General features: G+C 35.4%; 3 protein-coding genes across 3 annotated transcripts in view; 1 reads left to right on the top strand and 2 right to left on the bottom strand.

Moving 5' to 3' along the window:
* The window catches only part of LOC117123113 (eIF-2-alpha kinase GCN2-like), a gene marked incomplete in the record, with an annotated part of 33,082 nt that extends 23,914 nt beyond the window's left edge, over positions 1–9,168 (bottom strand). Inside the window, 8 exon segments of the mRNA XM_033268956.1 lie at positions 452–606; positions 1,237–1,376; positions 3,265–3,392; positions 4,101–4,196; positions 4,642–4,815; positions 5,960–6,062; positions 6,671–6,789; positions 8,915–9,168. Coding sequence (XP_033124847.1) covers positions 452–606; positions 1,237–1,376; positions 3,265–3,392; positions 4,101–4,196; positions 4,642–4,815; positions 5,960–6,062; positions 6,671–6,789; positions 8,915–9,022 — 1,023 coding nt within the window.
* Positions 9,169–9,287: 119 nt separating this feature from the next.
* Positions 9,288–10,354, top strand: LOC117123112 (ribonuclease P protein subunit p20-like). The gene has a single exon (XM_033268955.1). It carries the CDS (start codon positions 9,406–9,408, stop codon positions 9,817–9,819), a length of 414 nt encoding a protein of 137 aa, XP_033124846.1. The 5' UTR covers positions 9,288–9,405; the 3' UTR covers positions 9,820–10,354.
* A 1,869-nt stretch (positions 10,355–12,223) lies between these two features.
* The window catches only part of LOC117123106 (stromelysin-1-like), a 22,798-nt gene continuing 10,881 nt past the window's right edge, over positions 12,224–24,140 (bottom strand). The window contains exons 3-8 of the mRNA XM_033268939.1: positions 21,869–22,164; positions 18,903–19,067; positions 17,481–17,581; positions 16,795–16,942; positions 15,158–15,418; positions 12,224–14,665 (exon numbers count right to left, since the gene is read on the bottom strand). Of these exons, the coding sequence (XP_033124830.1) occupies positions 14,547–14,665; positions 15,158–15,418; positions 16,795–16,942; positions 17,481–17,581; positions 18,903–19,067; positions 21,869–22,164 (1,090 nt within the window). The 3' untranslated portion in view covers positions 12,224–14,546. The remainder of the gene's footprint in view (positions 14,666–15,157; positions 15,419–16,794; positions 16,943–17,480; positions 17,582–18,902; positions 19,068–21,868; positions 22,165–24,140) is intronic.

Below are 24,140 nucleotides of genomic sequence, written 5' to 3'. Positions count from 1 at the left end.
GGACGATAGTCCATCACAGGTTACTCCAAGGAATTTGCTGGTACCCATTGATACAGCTGGGTAGACTCCTATGCAGTAGCCTGAGTCCCCCAGAAATTAGCACCATCTCCCACATTCCAGGAAGAGCAAAGAAAAAATATCCCCTAAACTAGCTCCTGCAAATTCAGAATGTTACATGTTTTTACTATCAATTGTCTCCCTTATATCAGCAGGCAATGATTATCCCTATGGGAAGCTGTTTGGGGCAATGGGAACTGTTTAGTTTCCCAACCTTGAGGTCGCAGTTTCAACCCCTCACTATGCATTTCACTTGTGTTCTTGAGCAAAGGCACTTTATCTGCATTGCTTCTCTCCACCCAGGAGTATAAATTGGTACCTGGTGGGGTTGCCTGCTCCTGCGCTGATTACCCACCATTCAATTAAATTTTCTTAAATAACAATTTCTACTAACTTGTTTGATGTAGCCCTCTGCATTTTTTTCTTCGTCTGGAAGTGGTTTGCGTCCTTTGCTATGTTTCCATTTCATAATCCATTCGCATAACGCTACAAGCTCCCCGGTTGAAGCATCCATACCAACATAAACAGTGCTTCCACTATTTCCCTGACCTAAAGAAACAAACAGAAAATGTATTAATTTTCTATTTTTTACTTCAAATTAAATTTAGTATGAAGAAAAACAAACCAACAAGGATATGTAGTTATAAAGAATTTAAATAAAATTTAAAAACATATATATGTACTGTTTCTCTAATAATAATAAAGTATTTTGTTTATATTCCACCCCTTTCAATGAAATTGTTCAGAGGTGCATCACAACGAAATCATTAAAATATGCTAAAATTACAATCATTACATTAATTACAATTAAAATACAGAGAAAACAATTAAAATTCATAGAAAAAGCACATTTACAATTTTACAATAAAATTTGTCAAAAAAATACATCAGACCACAAACATTTCACAAGTATTTCATCACAACACTAAAGGCTTGTGTGAATAAAAATGTTTTAAGTTTGATTATCAGGATTAAAGTAATATTTGACATTTTGTCTATATAATAGTATAAAATAGAGGATTCTATTATTCCATCATTAAGTGTGATAATATATATAAACAAAACATGGTTGCCATTTCAGCAGGTCAGTAATCAGATTGATAAATGCTTTATTTTTATTGAGAGATTTTCTACAGTACAATAATGTATTACTTGAAGGGCAATGCCTGTCCGCCTTACCTAAACAAGCTCCTCTGTGAATGACCCTGTCTGTCTTGGCGCTGAACTTTGTGACGACTACTGACCCATCACTTGTGCGTTTCGATGCTGAAGACTTGTTTTGACCATTATTCTTTAACTCCTTGCTAATGCTTGAGTTTCTATAAACAAAAATATACACTGCTATTAGCATAATAATTTTTTTTTTTATGAGAGGATGCAGGGCAAAGGGTACCGTAATGCAAGGCCCTCCAAAGAAGGAGCCTGATCGTATGTGCCTAAAACAAAGCCAAGGGCCGTAGCCTACTTGCATTTAAGGCTAAAACATTTTTGCTGCCCATCAAACAATATACTGTAGGTAGAACAAGAGAGTATAAACAGTACAATTGTTAGGAGTGTGGACAAATAATATGCCTATACGCAGCTACTGGAGGTCAACTACTGTCGTTTGTATGCTTTTTATTACACTGTACTGCACCACGCACGGTTTGTTTGCCTGTTTATTGTTTTTCCACATAATACAGTATTTTTGTAGAGGGCGGTAGATTTACATCTTTTTCTTTATCATCTCACTATTGCAGTGGGTGGACTTTCTGTAAATTTAATCCTTGCTGGAAGTGGACAACATGAGGATTGAACTTCCAATCACAAGGATGAAAACCTGACTGCAATTGCTGTGCCAATTGCCTCCCTCAATTATCCTCATGTATACTTATTTGAATTTCAGTCGATTCTATCTAAGTGATCAGTTTCGGTGACAAATAAAATGCTGATACACATCTATACTGGTGACAGCACCAGTCATCAATCATCTGATCAGAATCTCCTAATCAGGTTTGGTGACGGCATCATGAATGGTAATGTCAACAAAGCAACATATAACATTAATGGTACTGACATTATTTACGTCCGTAGTTACAAATATCTTGGTGTTACTGTGCCCGATAATTTTGATTGGGGACTACATGTCTCTAAAACTGCTTCTAAAGCATCTAGAACTTTGGGTATTGTTCTCAGGCTTATCCGTCATCGGAACCCTGAAATTATCCTTAAGCTCTACAACTCTCTTGTCCGACCTACTATTGAATATGGAATTCCTGCTTGGGTTCCATATAAGATAGGTCATATAAAAGATCTTGAAAGTATACAACGCAGAATGACTAGATCATGCTTTGCTCACAACATCCCATATCCTCAACGTCTTGTTAATCTTGGAATCGTGCCCCTTCAACAACGTATTTATTATCTTTGTATCTGTTTCATTGCAAAATGTCTGTATCGAAAATATTCTATAAACATATCAAATAATATTGAAATCAATTGTCGTCATTTAGATCACTTGAAGTTTACTCATCGGTATAGTCGCACTGATGCCTATAAATTTAGTGTGTTTAATTTATTTCCGAGAATATGGGATGTTGTGCCTTCACATATTCGCGACAGTTTGTCGATTGGCCTTTCTCAATTTCTTCGTCCTTTAAAGGATCACTTCAAAAAATAAAATTTGTTGTGTAAGGGTTCCAATGGCGGACAATCTTGACTTTCTTGATTTTTAATAATTTTAAATTTCTCTTTTTTCTGTGCTACTGCCATCGCTGCTACTTATTTTGCTGTCGCTGTTTGCTGGTATCATTTATTGTTATTCTCATGGAGTTTCTGGGAATATCCAAGTGTTTTTTTCTAGTGACTCCATGAGAGTAACAGTATATTGTTTCTTGCGTGCTGCGTTGTTCTGCGCTGCGCTGTGCCTTTCCGTTTTTAATCGCTTTTACTTCCAGAGAACAGATATTCATTTATATATTTTATGTATCCTTAAATCAGTGGAGAAACTTTATACAGCTTTAGTTTGCTTTTTGTTTATCCTGTCTCTGATTTTTGGTATTGTTATTTCTGTATGTTTTGTTTTCTGTTTGACAAAATAAATGAAATGAAATGAAAAGTGATACTTATCAGATCTAGTAGGTAGAATTGGGTGTGAATTAAAGAAATTTCATCTTGAAGTACATAAAAATATTTAGTCTTAGTGTACAATTTAAAGTTCTGTAATACCGTGTTCTGCCTTTGTTACTTTTTCCATCATCTCCTGGATCTGGCTGATGTCTCCTCTTGACAGGAGAGTTATTAGAACTTGAACTTTGACCTTCACCATCCTGTTCTGAATCCTTTACACTCTCTTGCTATATTAAAAAGGAAAACAAATATAATACATAAAATTGTGTTGAATTTGAGAGCAAAATAGATACTGAATAATGTATTTAGATCTAGACAAAGAAAATAAATCGATATATCTTCAAATTCTTTAACACGTTGACTGCCAGTCCTTTTTTTTAGGTCCCTTTCCATGTGCCAAAACAAGTTTACATGTACAAACATACTTTTTTGAAATTCTATTTAGTCATGTATCAAAAAATGATGTGTAAATAAATAAATTGGCGGGAAAAAATTAGGGGACAAGTAAACTCGTTGCCGGCACTGGGACAGCATTTTTTATTGCCTCTGCCAAGTGCGAGTTTTCTTGTCTGCTTTTTGCATGGGTTGCAATATGTTCAGAGGGCGCCCCAACTCATGCAATCGAGTGTACTGCTGGCAAGATAACACAACAAACATACATCCATTACTTGAATGTTTGAATTTGTTTTAAAAAAATGTTTTGAATCGTCTAGGTGTATCTTTCCCAAACTACCAGCCGTTAAGTCTGTGGTTCTACAGTGTATAACAAAGAAGTAATAAACGCTAGAATGTTAACCTTGATTTTCAAGAGTATAGTCTTCCCTAGCACCCTCAACAACACCATGTGGGACAAGTATATTTTTTTTTAAAGTTTTTTTTAAATTTGCTTGTCAAATAACAGATTGGCTATTTTTAAACTTTCCTTGTAACTTTACCTGATTCTGATTGGCTATTTCCTTTTTCTTTCTCTCCTCCTTTATAGCTGCTTGTAAGTCTTGTCTTCTTTGTAATTCTTTGTCGATGTCTTTCCTCTATGAAAAATCCCAAAACATTGACAATCAAAATTTAATAATTTAATAACTTTAAGAACATTTTCATTAAAAGTTACATTAAATTTTCCTGTTTGTTGTATCTTATAACTGGGAATATGAAAAGGGGAAAGATTGGATAGGCCCTGCTGGAATCTATGGCAGTCACAGTGTATCGCTAGTACTCACAGACAAAAAACTAACTCTAGAAGAGTTAGTACTTGGGTTGTCAGTGCAACAACAACAGAGGATCCTATTCTCCCACGACTCGCAGAAAGGACCCACTCTGGTCTAGTCTAGGCAAGATGACAATGGTGATACAAGTCACTTGTATACCTTGTGGTGGTGGTAGAACTGGTGTTACCCAGGGACGCGACAAGGATGCTTCCACCATGACCCCAATTGCTTAGACCGCATGCTGTCATATCTAATCTTAATTAATGTTCACCTCTTTCTCTTTTAATTTTCTTTGGTATTCAACTTTTTTCTGCTGTTCTTGTGCTAATTTTTCTTCTTTCTTTTTCTGAGCTGACACCATAGCATCATAGAACGATTCATGTTGCGGAACATTGTGCGTGTGAAGGAACTCAGTTACAATTTGCGAAAGCTCCAAAATCATCACCTAAAATGGCATGAGCAAATTAAACAAATTATAACAAAAACATAAATTCATGGTAGTATAGAGTATCACATTGGTTGCAAGTTCCACTGCTCTGTTACCTAGCAACTACCAACCAAGTGGTCATTACTATTGACTGCTTCCACAGCTAAGCGCATAAAAACCTATGTATTTTGCGCTTTACAAATCCAAATTATTATTATTATTAAAGCCACAGTTTTCAACTGATGAACCTTATAATTTCCATTTAAAAACTTCATGAAAACTTACCATAAGTAAGTTATATTATGTGTATTTAATTAATATACTAAGTTCACAACAGTTCAATACAGATACAATATTACAAAGGAACAGCTAGAGTATGGCGGCTGTATGATGCCCTCAGTCGTAACTTGTATAGAAATGCTCAGGAACATCATAAGGGTGTCACATGGTGCTGTGACATCACCAACATTAGTACTCTATTGACACCTCAAGAATTGTCATATTTGAGAACAACACAACTTGGAATTTTAAAATTAAATTGAAATATTCTTTATTTGATTATTTCGCAGTTTCAACTGAATTGCATTGATTAAAATATACATCAACAATCTAAATACAATGAACAATCAAACCACGTTCAATAAAATATACACTAAAAAAATATGTATAAATACAATAAACAATTAAACATCATTACATAAAAAATATTATTAGAACATAAGTTAAATTAATAAGAATAATAAAATATATTAAAGCTGTATTTGTCCCTTGCTAATGGCAAAAAATCATAAAAAAATAAGTTTGAAATAAACTTGCTCATTTTGCAATAACATACAAATTATTAACTTGTGCATAGAAATTATTGAATTTAAAAAATGTGTACCCTGATTTTTAAACCAACAAATTATAATAAAAAAAACTTTCAGTGAGTGAAAGCGTTTCTATCAATTTTCGCTGGAAACTGATGGGTTGACATTTTTTTAAAACACTAATTTCTATGTTCAAGTTGATAACTTTTATGTTACTTCAAAAATGGGCAAGTTAATTTCAAAAAATATTTTTATGATTTTTTTTTATATTTAGCATTGGACAATACATCTTTAATACAAGTAAATACTGTAAATATAAATTGTAAGTAAATTCTTTATTGTTTTAATCTTACCTCTCCAATTAGTTCTTTGGCTTTTGTTAACACATCTTTCTTTAGCGTTTTTAATTTCTCATTTGATATTCCTTTCGGATTTTCAAAATTAATTTCAGGTAATCTATGAAAATTAATAAACTATTAACTTTTTTATATATATTCGACACATCAACATTTTAATAGCAGGTAAAAAAAAGAATTGAATTGAATTTAAATAAAAAATAACACTGGTTCTTATTTTTTAATCAACGTTTGGCCAGTTATTACTTTGATATTTGAGATTGTCTTGTTTGCATTATTAGGCAGTAAGCGAAGTAGTTGAACTGCATGGCAACAAGGGCACCGCACTCTGCTTAAAAAGTTATCATCTGCACAGGATTTGAGTCCCAAGTCTTCTTGGATAAGAACTCTTGCTCATTAGGCCCAATGCATAAAGAACCCAGAACATCTATCAAGAACAGTAGATTAATCTAGTGTTCTAGAGCACCAGGTCCTGCCGTTGTGGACAGAAGGAAGAGTACCTACGGTCGCTACAGACACAAAGTGACCCTTTTAGGGAAAACATTTTAAATATATCCATAGATGCCTATAAGAAATTCAGAAATAAAGCTGCAAGTCACGGGTTATTTACTACCTGATAAACACAATTTAACAATTTAGTTAAAATCTATATACATTACCATATAATAATAAAATCAAACAGTAAAGAAAAATAGAGAAAAGACTTACATTTGTGGATAATCAGGGGGGCACTGTATGTGCATATCAACCATAACATGTACGTCTGCATTTTCATGCGTGCTTTTCTGTGGCTTCAGATGTAATTTAAAATCAGGAGGACGATACACCTAAAAAAAGTAAACAATTTAGAAGAAATCTGAAATCTTCCGCGAGTCAGGAGAGCCTCCTAGAAATCGGCACCACCTCCCACACTCGAACAAGCAAACATCTTCTGGAAACTAACTGATCTTCTGTAATTCATGATGATTGCATGTTTTTAATAAAGCTTTCAAAATTCAATTTTTTGGCAGTGTTTCTTTAACAGTAGTTAAATTAAGGCAATGGCTATTGTTACACCAGTCTTCAACCAATTCTTAATTCTGATCTAAACCAGACCATAAATACAATTATAACACTCAATTTTGATTCTTCTTCTCTAGTCACTACGTAGCTAGTGTGTATGATCTTGCGTAGTGTAGTAAAAGGATTCGCAGGTAGGACAATGTACCTGAGATGGGCCGCGACGTAAACTATCCTTCTGTGGCCGGACAGGCAGCTGAAATGGACCAGTACACCAGGGTAACCGTCTACTCATCTCGAAGGATGTACTGAGTTCTTCAGAGTGCACACGATCCAATAGTGTACACTGAACCTATGGTTTAGAGTCCTTATCCGAGAAGATTTGTTTCACCACCAAAAACACAGGCGACCATGCCGTTCGAACCAGTGCCGATATTGTTAGGCAATTTTCGATTTTCATGTCAACATAGTCGACGCCTTGACATGATGTCATTTTCAAACACTGCACATGCGCGATCGTCAACCCCTCACTCACCCACCAGATTTGAGAACGCATTCACCCTGAAATATCCAAAGAGGATCGCTTCTCGGACGCTTTGAAGATTCGCCATGATGGTAAGGCATGATCCTTGCTCAAAAAGTCATCATGTTGACTCTTCGCCAACTGAAATCGAAACTGATTTCAGCGGTGGATCACCATGAGCAGTGAACACGTTGTAGGTCGCTTGCAGTCGACGTGAACGTGCTCGTTGTTCACTCCATCGAAAAGTCCCTAGTATGGCTGTACGTCACGGTTCCCTTGTTAGCTAGTTACGAAGCCTATAGGGGGCGCTGTTCATCAGCGATACAAACATTGTGATAGAAAATAGTGCCCCGACGGAGAAAGGATACCCTATGTATGTTTTGAGTATTTTGCGGAAGAATATCACAATTTGTCCAAATTACTTCCAGACAACTCTTCAGAAATAAATTCCCAACCTAGCAATGGGTTTTTCAAGCGTGTGCTTCGATTCAGTAGAAGTTTTTTGTTTACAACAAATGTTTCGTCATTTTTTAAGAACAAAAGGAAACCTTCGCTAGTTTTTTAGTTAACATGTTTGTTTTATTCAGGTTTTAATATATAAAGGTAGGCAAGTTAAAAATAATATATTTGTAGCGCCTAATTAAAATATATGGTCCAAATTATGATGTATTCTATTGTACTGGAGCTAGGCTTCGCTCGTACGGGTTGAGGGCGCATTTGAGAATTTTACCGCGGCTACACGGGGGTGGGGTAAACAATGTTTTTCCTGCTGGCTACAGTGGTGTCTGAGCCTTATAATTAGGCTTAGATTCGGAGATTTCAATGCAATATATTTTACGTAGAATCTATCATCAGTTGATAATAATTATGAAATCTAAAATAATTACATAACAAATTATAATCATTTGTATCGTTTTAGATGAATAATCGGAGTTAAAAAGCTTCTTTTTAAACACATAATTATACTGTAAGGGACATGTTTCTTGTATAATAAAAATAAAAGGAATTAACTCCAGCAAAAAACGTACTTAATATTGTAATATCTCCGCTAATACTGGTCCGATTTACATAATTTGTTTTAAAATGCTTCATTTAGTTATGTCTTTCTTTTAAAAATAATTTTAAAATAATGTGAGACATTTCTAATTTTTATGTTTCTAGCTACCCTTGTCTTAACCACTGGGCCAATCGACTTTTTGATTTAAAACTGGTGTAACAATGTCAATAGCTACTGCTGTCATACTTTTACTAAAAAATGAAATTTCAAATTTCTTGAGTGTTAATTAAATGATTTTCAGGTAATTAATTAAAAGCCTTCTAGCACACAAAACATCATTGGTAAGGAACAGACTTTAGGCATCTCCCTCCGTCATTCATACATGGGCTTAGGCCTAGGCTAAACTATCTAACTAGGCCTAGTAGAGGCCTACCTTCCACGCATCGGACACGCGACAGTCTTCGAAGTCATCATTGAACATAGCCTGCAAGAGCTGTAGCTCATTTTCTTGCCTGTCCTGAAACGATTCTTTGTCCTCCATGTCATGAGATGCCTAGATATAAGCTAGGAAGTTCGGGTATAGAGGAGAGCATTGTTAAGCCACTTTTTCTTTTAAAAAGTCTTGAGTGTCTTCTTGCAAATAAAACTTTTATCAGGCTTTGTTTTCTTCCTGTTGACCTTTCACAAAATTGACCTTTCTGAAACCGAGGTCAGGTCACTGGTCAGATACGTAGTCAATTCTTAAGTTGAATTTAGAATTAGTTTGATATATTCCGTACATAATAATCAAATAAAGACATAAAAAAATATTTTCTTGTAAATAAAATTACTCTTGTAGCAACTAATGCATTAAAATTAAGCAATTAATCTAAATTTAAATTTGTTTAACAAAAAGTTTGATGAGTGTTCTACTCAAAACAAAACATGGCGACTTCCATGGAGGACCAATCAAGTCATATAAATGAAAAACCTATGTCTAAAATAGACGAAAATGAGTCGTTGTTAAGGAAAAGACTCCCGCAAAAGTTACCGAAACGTAAAAATGACATATATGTCAACACTAAAACTAATTTTAATGGTCAACTTCAACGATGTAAGAAAATACTTGACTCAGGTTGTGACGAAGTCACTATCCACGGGCTTGGAGCTGCTGTCAACAGGGCAATCAATCTAGCCCTGCGTATCCAGGAAATGTCGCATGGGTTTCTAGAATTAGCTGTGAATACTTCTACCGTTGATTTAGTTGATGATCTTGATGGAGACGGCGAAAAAACGACTCAAGAAAGAAACAATTCTGCTGTTCATATTAAAATTTACCGGTCATCTACAGCGACATGAATAAACAATTAACTTGTGGTTATAATCGTCAAAACTTAGGCCCATGAACAATGAGATGTTTTCGACATAATATAAATCTTTCATTCATCTTTTTTGATAGTTTAAAATACCTGTGTCTGGGCAACTCATCACATTGATATCATTTGATGACGAAAATTAGAGGACATAACAAACTGTAAAGTAATTCTTTCTTGGAACTCTCACTCAAGGCATCTAGTGCAGCAGGGGTTCACATACAGTAGTTCTTGGCCTAATCGTTGTTTTTAACTACTCTCCCACCTAGGTTGATTTCATCCAGGAGTCGCACGAGTTCTACGAGTTAAAAACTCGTAGAACTCGCTTGTCAAATGACCATTTAAGTTTAGCTAATGCGTATTAAGAAATATCATCTAAATGTACAATATCTGTACATTGTCTATTATTCCATCACGACAATAACAATTACTATCAACACTGCTTACTTGGACTCGAATTCAACCCTGGCCATCAAGCGCAAGCTTGGTGGTCTAGAGGTATGATGCCAGGCTAGTGATCTGGAGATCGTGGGTTGGAGTCCCACCGAGAACAACTTGCGATTTTTTTTTCGCAGTTGTTTTCAAATGTACTGAGTATTCGGTACATTTCCACGTCAGGTAGGGCAAAAATTACACCTATATATGTACAATAAATCATGAAAATCAAAGATCAGGTCTTTAGTGTATTTCTTTTTCTTGCATGTCAAATGCCATTTCTTTTCCAACTGAATCCCACATACTCTTGAAGAGCAGTTTGTGGTAATGTGAAATTATAAGTTTTAAGCTTCAAATCGACCTCTGAAACAAGCAAACGTAATATTCGTAAATGCAGGGAACAGTTAAATTACAGTAATTTAACTGTTCCCTGGTAAATGTTAGCCCTTGATAACATGTCCGGAGGGAGGGGGTGAGGCCGGGCCCCCACTTTTTGGCAGAAAATATATAATATCCGGAGGTTTTTGTATGATCGGAAAGAAAATGTTTACCCAGTCCCCGACCGAGTTACATTTTCTTGATTCACACTGGTGGATCTGGTGGTCAGGGGCCCTGATTCCCCTCCCTTGGGCAAAAAATAAAAAGAATACTAGACCTACATTTTCAGGAACCATAAGCTAATTTTTTTTTTTTTTTTTTTTTACAATAAGAAAATTAGAACATTTCCCGCCATATAGGAATCAAAATTTTCTCGGGGGAGGACCCCCGACCCCTTTTTATTTTTGGGGTTCATTTATGGAAAAAAGAATATGTAAGCAAAGTGTGTACACCGGTACACATAATAGGCCATTTACTGTAATAAGAATGAGAAAAATTTACCTGACCATTTTCAATGGGGAAAACCTTGAATTTTTAAGAACTTAAGAAGTCATTTAAAGACACTTCAGAAGTCGGGAAAGCTCATTTCCCACCATTTAGAAATCAACTTTTTCCCGCGGAGAACCCGAAATCCCCTTTCTATTTGGGGTTCATTGATTCATTGAATCGTTTTCAAGAGGGTAATAACCTTGAATTTTTAAGAACTTAAAGGTCATTAAAAGACACCTTAGAAGTCGAGAAAGCTCATTTCCCGCCATCTAGGAATCAACATTTTCCCACTGGAGGACTACTGGAACCCCTTTTGGGAGTTATTGATTCAGCTTCACAATTTTCATCAAGAGTAGGGCCTATTTAAAATACGTTTTCGAAGTAAGAGTGCAGTTTCAGGACGTCTATGATTATTTTTCTGCACTTTTCAGTATGGTCGATTGAAAAATAATAATTTGGACCATACTCAAAAGGAAAATTTTTTTTCAACCATGATGGAAGCTCATAAGTAAGTTACATTTTAAACATTTATTCACCCTTTTTCAATTGTACATTGTGATCATCATTATTATTATCATTCTCGTAATTCTCGTTCATAATCATCGTCAAGAATATTTTTAAAACATTTATTTATAAAATAAGAGTGTAATTTCCCGGCATTTTTTCACTTCAGCGCTAACCTTTGTGTTCTTTAAGTACGTCCCCTAACTTCGACGCCCTTGATTGTGTATCGAAGTTTATCGATTTTTTTTGTCTCCAAATTCGTCAAAAATGCTAACATTTATTATTTAGTATTTTTATAAAGAAGGGATCAGGACCCCTGACCTTCCCCCACCTCAGATTCGCCAATGCTCAGATTAACGGTAATAAAATTATCGTAACTATTGCTCTTGCAGCGATAACTTTCCCTCCTTTTTTTTCTTATTATTTTACAAAAACATGAGACACGCCAAAATATGGTAATGATGTCAAATGCACATCATGACTATAATGGGCATACAACAGTATCGAACTAAGCTACAAAACGGAAAGATTTGCTATGGAATTCATCAACAATTTAAACAAAAAAACAAAAACACGTTGAATTAAAACTTCGTCCTTTATTCAAGGGGTTGTTCTACAACCATTATTTATTTTATTTATTTATTTATTTTTTGCAGAAAACAATTAAGTTCCAAATAATTACTAGTTAAAAGGAACTTTAGTTAACAAACAACCCATAATTAAACAATATAAAGTTAACACAAAAGAGACGGTTGCTAAAAACATAGGTTAATTCAATGATACAGCTATATACACTATAATACGTAAATCAATAAAACATAACATTATAATAATCAGTACAAAATTATAAGCAAAATACAGTAGAACCCATATTAAGGAGACACCTTCGGGACCAAAAGTGTCCCCTTAATAGGGGTGTACCCCATATAGGGGTTGGCAGTAGTGTTAAAAGATATACTTCCCTCGTTTAGTGCCCAAAAACGTGTCCCCTTAATAGGGTGTCCCTTGTGTCCCCAAGGAGGGGGTTCTATGGTAGTCAAAACACTTGCAATTCATTCGCTAAGTATAAACAACATTTCGAATAATAGGAAGTATTAGAACGGAAATTGTATTAAGTATGACGTCATCAGCTAGTATATTGTCGATCCCTATTAACTTTCAAAATTTATTTAACATTGACAAATCAATATAGATCACAGATTCCTTTAAATTTAGCGAAGTTTTCACAGTGTATGGTTACAGGTAATAAGGACAATTAGGATTAAACTTTAAAAGGAATGTAGTTCATTGGTTGGTCACATAAACTTATATTAAAAGTCATTGTTGGAATATTGTTGCGTGAAAAGAGCCTAACATACAGTTTGCCCTCCGATTCGGACCGTACCTGAAAATGTGGGTCGGCCTCGTGGGATCAGTCTCGAATTACAGGGTTAGCTATGTGTTAAAACATTGAAGATTGTTATTTTGTTAATTGATAAAAGGTTGTCTCGAATTGGAGGGTGCACTGTCCTATATTCCTGAACTAATAATACACTTGTTTTATCTTGTACGGTATTTTCAGTGAATAGTAACCAATTAATGATTTGAATCTTGTGAGAAAAAGGAGTGAGTAAAAATGATGATAGTCGACAATAAGCAATTTATTCGGGCCCCAGGCAAGGTTACATGACCATGATGAATGGATTGCCGACAAAAATCACGTGTAAAGAGGAATACATGTATTTTATGATATTTGGACACTTCATAATATCCAGGGGCGGATCCATCCCATTTTGCAATTATTCTTATGATTTCAATACATAACACTGGCATGTATGAAATATGAAGAAACAATAAAATACAGATACAAAATGTTCCAATAGGCCCGGTATCGTTATTATACCACTGACAGTAGCTGTTAACACTCCCCACTTATCTATTCTGATAATTTAGTACGGTATTCCCCACCCCCGTTTGATAAATTCTGGATCCGCCCCTGATATCTCTATCACATTGTTACTATATGAAGAATACTAGAGCGCTCCCATTGATTACGCGACATTGAAATTACACAAATCAACTGATGTTGGTAGTCTGAGTGTAATACCTGGATAAACCGACTATAGGCCTATACGACATGGGTGCCAAAGAAAGGATCGCATTGTGCCAAAGACGGACGGTTCTGTTTTTCGTGGGGGTGTTCATTTAAGGAATAATGGCAATAATCGGTTTATCCAGCGAAACTAACGCCTTTAAATAAAAACGGCAATATACCAAAACGGTATAACCAAAACGACACACTGCAAACTAACAAGTATCAAAACGGCATACAAGAGAAACGCGCCACATCAATGCAAAGAAGGCCAATGCCTGATAACACAGCAAAATATAAAACATCAGGGGCCTAAAGCTTTCTCTGTTGTAGACAGACCTATTTTTACAAACCTGATCAGAAACAGGCCTTTATAAAACATGCGGCAAGATTAGTTAGGGTGAATGAAGGTCTATTGGGCCATTTTTGTTAGAAAAGTGTTCTGGCCGTTTTGGCTGCCATTTTCATGACGAAAGTATTGTATATTAATTCACACAAGGAGAAAAAAAAAACCCGACCGGCACCGTCCGCCGTTCTGAACGTTCGAAGTAGTGGCGAAGTGCCGGGTATAGAAGTGCTCACATTTACACTCCGGTTCCAGTCCGGTTTTTTCCTTAAAGTGAAAGTTGCTTTAGACGTACGTGGCCAACAAATCCAACGCCGATCTGTGGGCTATCGTGTCTGAGCGAATTCATCGTAAAAAACGATCCGTCGTCGTCTGCCTCTCTTCGCGCCGTTGCAGTCTCCATTATATCGCGTTGGCGATGCAATGTCCGCCCGCCTTTATAGGGTTAGCACTCTGGTATTCTCTTTTTATATAACTTTATGAATCTTTCCTAATAGCATTTCAACCTCATAACATTTTCCGAGAATTTTCCCTTTCCTATACGAGCTTTTTTACCACTCTTTTTCTTCAAAATGTAGTATGCATCGTTGCTTATTAGAACAATCCGATCTGAAAATACACAAAAATAGTTGACAGCGTTAGAGTAATGAATAATAATTAGCTACATACCTTCGAATTATATTCCCGCTAACATTCAACGGGTAATAACATAAGCATGAACCATGGAGGTATACCTCCATGCATGAACGGGCCCAAAATGTCCAAAACGAAAGTTGTGGTGGTTACAAGATCAGCTGGCCTTGTTCATCCATGGGTCAACCACAGACAACGAAAAGGGTAATTAAATAATTGGGTTAAACGACCTTCATGTGATGAATCTTTCCGACCTTCATGTGATGAATCAAGTTTAACAACTGACCAATCAGAACATCGCTAAGAATACGCGCTTGTCCCACAAACACACATGTGTCCCACAAATGCACGTACTTACGGACGCTATCTATTTGTGGGACCTTAGCAACGATATCCAAGGTGCAGGACATAACGGAATGGTCCATTTCCAAGCTGACTGAAATCTTAAATTTAATTATCTATACTTACGGTTTACATAAAATGCTGCAGTAACACTTGTCGGAGCTCCTAACCACAGTTTTGAAGTGGTAGTTGGATAACCACTATCAACCCGTTTTAGCCTCTCATCAAACCGCCATACAAATGGTCCTTTAAAGAAATATGTCTTTTTTGTTTTCGGTATTGCCATTACCGCGTCAATGCCATCACGTGGTACGCGTGGATATCGCAAGTATATTGGTTGTTTCCATTTACTAAGATAAAAGTCAGAATATTCATAGTAGTGTGAACCTGCGAACAAAAAGTATGGAGATGTAAATCGATGACGTAATAGGTACTAGATGACGTAATGATTATTTGACATGGTTACTTATTAAGTCAAAAATGATTATACAGTGATGACGTTTTGTGTATCCATTTCTGTAGTATTGATTACACATTGATGACGTAGTTACTGATATTCGTTCAAATAATGGCGATAATAGAAAGTTTTCAAAATCGCAACGATGACATATCTCTTTGACTATGTAAATTAGCTAAACTGTCCTAGGTTTTAAAAAGCGGCAAAAAGAAAGTCTGCTAGTTAATTGACGTAAGAGGAATGAAAAACAATGCTAGCCGTCTTGAACAATATTTTTAAGAACCTTCGTGTATAACTGTAACTGTGAGTATTATGATATAACGATGGCCCGCTTTAGTTAAGTCTTATGAACAACTTTTGTTTATATTAAAAAGAGAATTTGTCATGGATAATTATTTTATAATCATAAATATCATTATTCTAATAACTTTATAAATTAATAATATTTGAATGTATGTGCGTCAAATAGAGAAAATTCGTTGGACCATTATAATGTTTTGCTTTACAGCAAAGTTTTCTCTGAGGTGGACAGATGTCACAAGATGTCTACTTTAAAGTGTGATGACGAAGGAGGCCCTGCAAATAATTCCCTGATTAAAGAGTCTAGACATGTTGAACGGTATAACCTTGGATAAACATAGTTATATCTTCGAAAGGTCTATGACTTAACTTCAAAATTCGTTCTTGTGTGTTCATGATAGAAAATTTCCCCCGGAGGTTGTGTCCCACCCGTATAGGCCTAATATAGACACACCCGAATCATTGTTGTCAGCGAGATACGCACTTTTGGGGTTGAATGTAGACCTACACAATTCTTTAAAAACTTAACCTTGAACGTGTTTTTATCAATATATATTAAAGAGGCACTCATGTGCACAATTTCCAGTTTATCTAAAAGATTAGCCCTCTTAGATAAATGAACTAATGTGATGCTTTATAAAGTCTCGTGGTGCATAGGAAGTAATATTTGTTTTAGATTTTAACCCATGACCTGAGATGCAAGTACCTTACTACACTACAGCCTCATCTCCAATAACATTGCAAGATTTGAACCCAGTACCATGGAATTGAAAAGGGAGGGATCTTAACCACCAAGCTACAGCTCCACTCCATTAACGTTGCAGGACCATAGGACTGGAAGGCAAGCATCTTACACCAAACTACAGCCTCACTTTATCAACACTGAAGGATTTGAACCTAGGACCCTGGGAATAGAAGTAAAGCATCTTAACAACCAAGCTGTCTTTTATGTAAACCGATTATTACAGTTATGGGTGACATGTTAATAAACTTTAACGTACGGTACCTTTAAAAAATATTAGTTTTCCGTCCGTCGGTCGTTCATATGCAGCATCGAGTGATTGTGGAAGAAGTCGAAAAACTGTAGAACCCACGTGACCTTCTTGTGGACTAACCAGTTTACCCTTTGAAGATACCCTCCAAAAATGAGTATTCTAAAGAATGAGAAAGACAATCATAATCAGTGGTGTATCTAGAAGTCTTGAGATGGTGATGGGGCGAGTGTGAAAGGGGGCCTCAATGAATAAGGGGGAGCAGGCTCGCAAAATAAGGGGATGTGAGGTTAATTTTAACTACTTGAGTGTAACTCTTTTGCTTTTTATGAGGTGTGGGGGTGGGGCCTACTGGGGAAATTCCCCCTGCCTCGCACTCTTAGATACACCACTGAAGATAATATGGTTTGACATAACCTGGAGGAAGAAACAAGATAATAGCAGCAGCGTTTGGCCAAGTGGAGACGTACAAGCTTCATGCAGTTGTAGACCCGGTTTCATGTATCGGCTAAGAATCAACCTTTAGGTCTAAACGCTCAGCTCCTCAGCTTAACCTTAAAAGAGAGTAAGCCGGGCTATGTATCCGTACGGAGCGTTACAATTAAAGTTAATTGATAGTTTAAACTACAAACCAGTTTGGAATAGTTATTTAGACAATACATTATCATAGATTACAGTAATTTCCTTCTGTCATACTTACATCAAAACTAAATAATTCGCCCCTGATTGTCAGTGTGGCATCAAATCCTGGATTGCAAAATGCCTTTTTTACTCTTACTACCTTTTTTTCAGGATTTGGTCCTGAAATAGCAAAAAAAAAAACCAATTCATTAACATGTTTAATGCCAAAGAACCTTGTGAAAAAACTACCCTTTTTCAGGATTTGGTCCTGAAATAGCAAAAAAAACAAAAAAAAAAACAATTCATTAACATGTTTTAATGCCAAAGAACCTCGTGAAAAAAGGGTATAAGCATTGTCATAAAATTCGTTGCAATTATTTAAGTTTTAAGTTTTAATTTCTCTATAAAAATTCATTAAGACTTCTTATAAAACTAAGAACTTTAGTGGCAATGCAATACTCGTTGTTGTAGGTCTAGCACTTTAAATTTATCAGAAAATTTATTTACTTTTGTTTATATTGCACATTAATACTTATAAAAATAAATCATGCATCTTGTGTGGTCAATCATATTAAACTGATTTTATTCAAGTTAAGTACAAATATAACTCGTATTATATGTTATTGCTATCTTTAGATCATTAGTGCAATTCGGAACAGCATTATGAAATATTTACAACTAATATTATTCTTTCCTTTAATATTATGCGGATCCTTGTAGCGCCCTATATATTGTGTCACTCACTACTTTTGTTTAATGCGTCTAATGTTTGATAGGTCTATAGACTAATTGGGTCGAATATAAAGTTTTAAACAAATCCAACTGCGTTAACTCTCAAAAAGGAACGAGTGATGTTTCTGACACTATCTCTTTATAACAGGAAACGAACAAGTTCAATGATAGAGCATTCACGTACACATAGGAAGCAATATTGTCCCTATAAATCATAAGTCCCATTACCTCTTCTCTTATAAACACCGGCCAATATCGCTAGTTTCCTATGCAAACACACGATCGGCGAAGTCCTGATGAGTGGGCTATGATTATACCAGCTTTAACATACCACCAAATTTATAATGGTGGTGTTATTGATAGGCCTATTTAGATCGTGTATAAATCAAAATTTCTATTCAACATTAACATACGACAATGTTTACCAATGTCTTAGGTGGTAATATATCATTCAGATACAACAAAGCATTATAAAAAGCGAGCAGATTGAGACGTGTGGACGTGAGAGCACGCTCGCGCGGAGGAACATTAACGACATAATACCGTACATTGTAACGAGGTGATAATCAAGTCCGTGTAAAATTAAGGGCACTGTCTCGCATGATGTACGTAAGTTCGTCTGGACATGCAATTTATTTGGAGATTAATTTTTCTTATAGAATTAATAAACTATAAATAGGCCTATATATATTTTTATAACGAGCATGATTAAGCAAATCTTTGGACGGTTTCTAATTGATTTTGTAGGCCTAAATGTCACTGCACTTACCATAAAGATCTTGAATTCCTGCTATATCGTCTTTGGAAAGTTTATAATTTTGTTGTAATCGCTGGTAATATCTGTACATCAAAGCGTCTGGATTTGTGGAATGAGACAAACCTAATGTGTGGCCGATTTCGTGAGCTAGTACCGTGAATAGATTACGTTTGTAGCCTGAAAATTAAAAGAAAAACATGAAAATAGTATAACTAAGTCAAAAAATACCTATCATTGGACAAGACACAAATTATAAATGCAAACCAATTGTCCCTAATACATGGTACCCTAGATATATTGTGATACTCTTAAGAACATTAATTAATTATTATTGTCAATTCGCCCTGTAAACCTTTAAAACATATTAATCGTCTCAAGACTCATCTCTTTAGTTTATTTTAATTTGCAAATTTCTAGCGCATAGAGACCTATGTATTTTGCGCTTTACAAATCCAAATTATTATTATTATTATTATTAGTTCAGAAGCTGGAAGTGGTGTTATGCATAAATTACTGTTTTAGAGAGGGCGGTGTTCAATGCAACTGAATTTCTGAAGAATAATGTTAACATGAACGTAAAGCATGGCCATATTTTCTTTAATAATACGGGTTTAATACACAAAAAATAAAAATAAAAATAAATAAAAATTATTTTGACGGCTAAATAATTCAGTCGTTTAAGATATGATAGGATAAGATAAGATTGGTCCAAAAATTGCTTTGGAAATTTGCTTTTTATTGGCACAAGACAAGTTTATAACAATATAAAATAGAAGGTAGGGCCTAACTGGAGCAAGCTGGTAATTTTAGTTAATTAGTTTAGTTAATAGTTAATTAGTTTAGTTTATAGTTTTTCTATAGGGCCCTACTCTTGCATTTCACTTGTACTCGCGCGAATAAGCGTCCGGGCGCTTAAAATATTTTTTGAACTTTTTGAGGGGCGCTTAATTAAACGGGGCGCTTATGAAAACAAAAATTGAGGAGGAGCTTATGGAAATAGATGAAAATTTAGGGTCTTCTTATGGGAACCGGAAAAAGATTATAAGGATATACGGAAACCGACGGTAAACGAATGGTTCTGGTGCAGAAAAGATACGGTAATCGTCCAGAAAGCAGGCTCATGACAAGAATGTTGTGAGTATTTACACATAGATGAAATTATTGGTGGTGGTGGTGGCTGTCGGGGGAGATAAAAGAGTAAGACTGGACAAATGTAAGAAGAGGAAAGTTGGAAAGATCCAGGAAGTTCTCATCTGTCAAGGAGAAAAATCCTCACTTTGAAATTGACATATTGTAAGAAGAAAATATAAATCCACTCAGCTCAAATCATGCCAACCACAGTCTCAGGATTGGTTGGATTATTGGCTTGCTAAAAAAATCACATGACATTGTTGAGGGGCGCTTAACAAAATGTTCATGTTATGAGGGGCGCTTATTCGATAGGGGCGCTTACGCGAGTACGGTATTGTGTTTGTTTGCAGACCCGATAATTCTTATTCTCGTATAATACGTTATTTTGAGTATTATTAAAAAAAGAAAAAAAACCCAAAAAAACATTAGGTCTAATGCAGGTTAGCAGAGGCACAAAGGAAAACACGATAATTATATTCTATTTTGGGCTATTAGGCGATCAAACCCACAGGTTATGCCATGAGAAATGAGCTTGATCCGCTGGGGGAATTCTTAATATTAAGGTATATATTTAAAAATAGCAGTATAGGTCTGTGAAAGTGAATCTGTTTTCAATCTATATGAGGATTATAATGTCTTCATCTGAAAAGTGTTTGAATGAAAGTAATCTATTTACAATTTTATGGTCTTTATTTTCAACAATAACAGTAACATAAGTCAGTACTTTTTTTTTTTTGCTTTATGTTGGTATTACATGAAAATACTTGAATCTTTAAAAACGAAGCTAATCGTTTAAATTGGGAATCGAACTCGAGACCATCCGACTCTCTCAGGTTCAACATTATTGTCTCGAACTGTAGGCCTGTACATCCTATTAGAATATTTCACAAATTTCCACAATTTTGGATTTATGCTATTTATCACTTGTTCATAGTTGAGAGTATAACATTTATATTATGAAGGCCATAGTTGCTATATGAAGTACTATAGTACAGCACTTAGCGAATCAGACAAATAACATACGAATACATGCATTGTCGATTATCAGGAAACGCATGAATCAAAGGTGTATAGTTACAGTAACTTTATATATACACAAGTGAATATTAAAAACAGTCCTCACATATTGAAAAAAATGTTATAATGAAGCATAACAATTCAATGAAATTTTCTATATCCATTGTGTGTATCCGACAAGACTCGAACCTGCAATCTCTCGCTCAATCTCTGATCATCATATACGCAGGTGCATTGATGGTGTATAGCAATGTCATATTAGATAATAGTACAAAACTACCGTATTTATTCCCACCCCGACCTAAATGACTGTAAACAAATATAATGGGAGCAATGTCATTCTCAACACATTCTTTTAATATTCTAGAATCTAGAATTACATTTTTGTTTAACCTGTTCGGGGTAAATAAGTCTTTTTGATCATACAATAACACATTTTTACGGTAATTATGTGTTGTAGTTCCACATTTACAGTGAAATTAAGGGGTTTTTATTTGAGTAGGCCTATATTACGTGTAGGTCTATCCATTTTACACACACAAAAAAATAAACGCCTCCATTGAATACTATACTACTACTAAAAATAAACACCCCTGCTCGCTTATTCGAATAAGTACAGTATTTCATAAGCCATTTTATTCACTTATATATTTATCTTCTATATATACTCGATTGTTTTAACCACAGTTTCTGGTTTTAATAATGGGTTTCCTTCCGAACGTAGGCCTATTGATTTTTAGACAACCATCATGCAAATAATGCAGTCGGTATTTTTGAAATAAATAACACCTAAAATAAAAATTTGGATATTAAACAATCATGATATTTACCACTTGGTTTATATTTAGTCCAATATTCTTCGCCATCAAAATGTATATCACCATTCAGGTCCTTATAACCACCCATCAAGTGGTACGCATGCGCCAGCTCATTCCCAGGTCCGTCGAATTTCATACGATCTCCATGCGCCCTCGCAGCAAATTTAATGACAGTGTCTGCTTTACCGTTTATGCCTACTTCCTTAAATTCTAAAGGTGTTGCGTCACTCCATAATTTATATGCTGCAGCAACTATGCGCCGGGTGTCGCTTTGACTCATGTCTGTTCTCCATGGATAAGATCCAATTCTATTAAAAAGGAAAACAATTTTTTTGTGGTAATTAATGTATCTCCATTAACGAGTTACATTGATTCGCTCTGTACCGGCAATTTTTAAATATATAAATATTTATATTTTTGAAAATATTAAATATAATTCTAATATAATCATTTGTTTTCAACGAGACAATTAAAAGAGAACTAGCAAAATTATTTTTTGTTCTAGAGTGGATTTTTGATATGCCATTAATGATAGAATCAACCTTAAAATCGTTTTTTGGCTATTTTTTATGAAGTTATAGGCGATTATATACGATTTTACCATGACGTCACTGACGAAAATGTAACAAAAGATCGTGTAAATAGCGCCGCGTAGGGTATTCACCGCGTAGGGGTATCCGCCGCGTATGATCTTTGCGTGCATGCTGTAACAATCACAATTTACAGCCACGGTGTACCTAAATACAACGGTGGGGGAAAACTAGAAGATGTAACAGCAGTATGTTCTATTAACTTAAAATTTGTACTCGGTAAAATGGGTTGTACTGAGCCGATTTTCACATTCAAAAGTCGATATAAGGTGCTAGATTTTTGGAAAGAAAATAATGAAATTATGTCTCTAAATAGAAGTTCATATACATCAGCCGAATGTAGTACAATTGTTTATCAGTGTGATTAATCTGCTCAATAAACAATTTTAATTACTTGTGCAAATACAAAGATGTGGGTAACCGACATCTTTATATACGACTTTTCATTGATCTCGACCTGCTATGTAGGCACTCTTTAGGCTAGACGCGCATAGACGGTTGGAACCGGACGATCGAAGAAAAACTGTTAAGCAAGCCAAGGACTTCGCTAACTTCCATTCCTCAGTATTCAGGGGCGGATCCAGAAATGTCCAAAAGGGGGGGGCCGGAAGCGGGGGCCGAAAGTTGGGCCGATTGAGACAACACTGTCGTAGGGGGTCTGGGGCATGCCCCCGCGAAATTTTTGTGTTCTAGACGCCCGAACATAACATTTGAGGCATTCTTGGCTATCATTTTTTTCTTTTTCTCTCTTTTTTTTCTTTTTTCTTCTTTTTTTTACCTCCCGGGCCGGCCCCCCCTAAATCCGCCCCTGGTATTAAAATCCTTCCATTCATGGGCACTGTCTAAAACTTTCTTCCAGCTTATCTCTGAAAAGATTGTAACCTTTTCGTCTGCAGTTGGCTCAACATGAATTACACAGGAGCCAGTGAGCTTCCATGACGGCCTAGGCTCGGACATGACACGTTGTTGTTTGTTGTTATTTCGCGACGTCATCAACGAGTAAAATACTGTACATTCATTATCCACTATCAACTAAACTGCCTTAAAGGAAAAAAAATCGGTTCGTGTGGGAATCGAACACACAACCTCCATGTTTGCTAATCATCCACCAATCAACTAAACTGCCTTTAGACAAAAAAAAAAAAAAAAAAAAAAAAAAAAAACTGGCTCGTGTGGGAATCGAACCCACGACCTACTTTCAAAAAAAAAAAAAAATAAACAAAAAAAAATTTAAAAAAAAACTTGCCCCGTGTGGGAATCGAACCCACGATCGCAGAGTTTACTACTCCTGATCCAGCATGACTAAACGGAGGGAGATAAACCGCGACCCCTAAACCATAAATGCGATAAACCAAGTACCACACCAAGTACCAGTTAGTCAACTCTAATCCTACTAGAAAAAATTCTTTGTATATATACACTCTAGGTTAATATTACGCATGGGTCATGGTGTCAAAAATGGGCCATGGGCCAAGAGGGTTTATTTTTTTGTCTAAAAATGTAGAATTAAATTTATAATCGATTTTTGATTGTTACCATCTCCATAACTTACGCACTTTTTTTTAAATAGACAAAAATGTTTGAAAATTTCATTATGCAAATTAGAAAAAAATAGACTAATCATGTTACGGGAAACTTGGTGGTCGTGTGTTCAATTCCCACACGAACCATTTTTTTTTTTTTTTTTTTTTTTT

Source organism: Anneissia japonica, unplaced genomic scaffold (genome assembly GCF_011630105.1).
Source record: "Anneissia japonica isolate Jap-2015-1 unplaced genomic scaffold, ASM1163010v1 scaffold11402_len470986_cov188, whole genome shotgun sequence".
Classification (NCBI taxonomy): domain Eukaryota; kingdom Metazoa; phylum Echinodermata; class Crinoidea; order Comatulida; family Comatulidae; genus Anneissia; species Anneissia japonica.
This window is presented reverse-complemented; position numbering and strand designations above follow the sequence as displayed.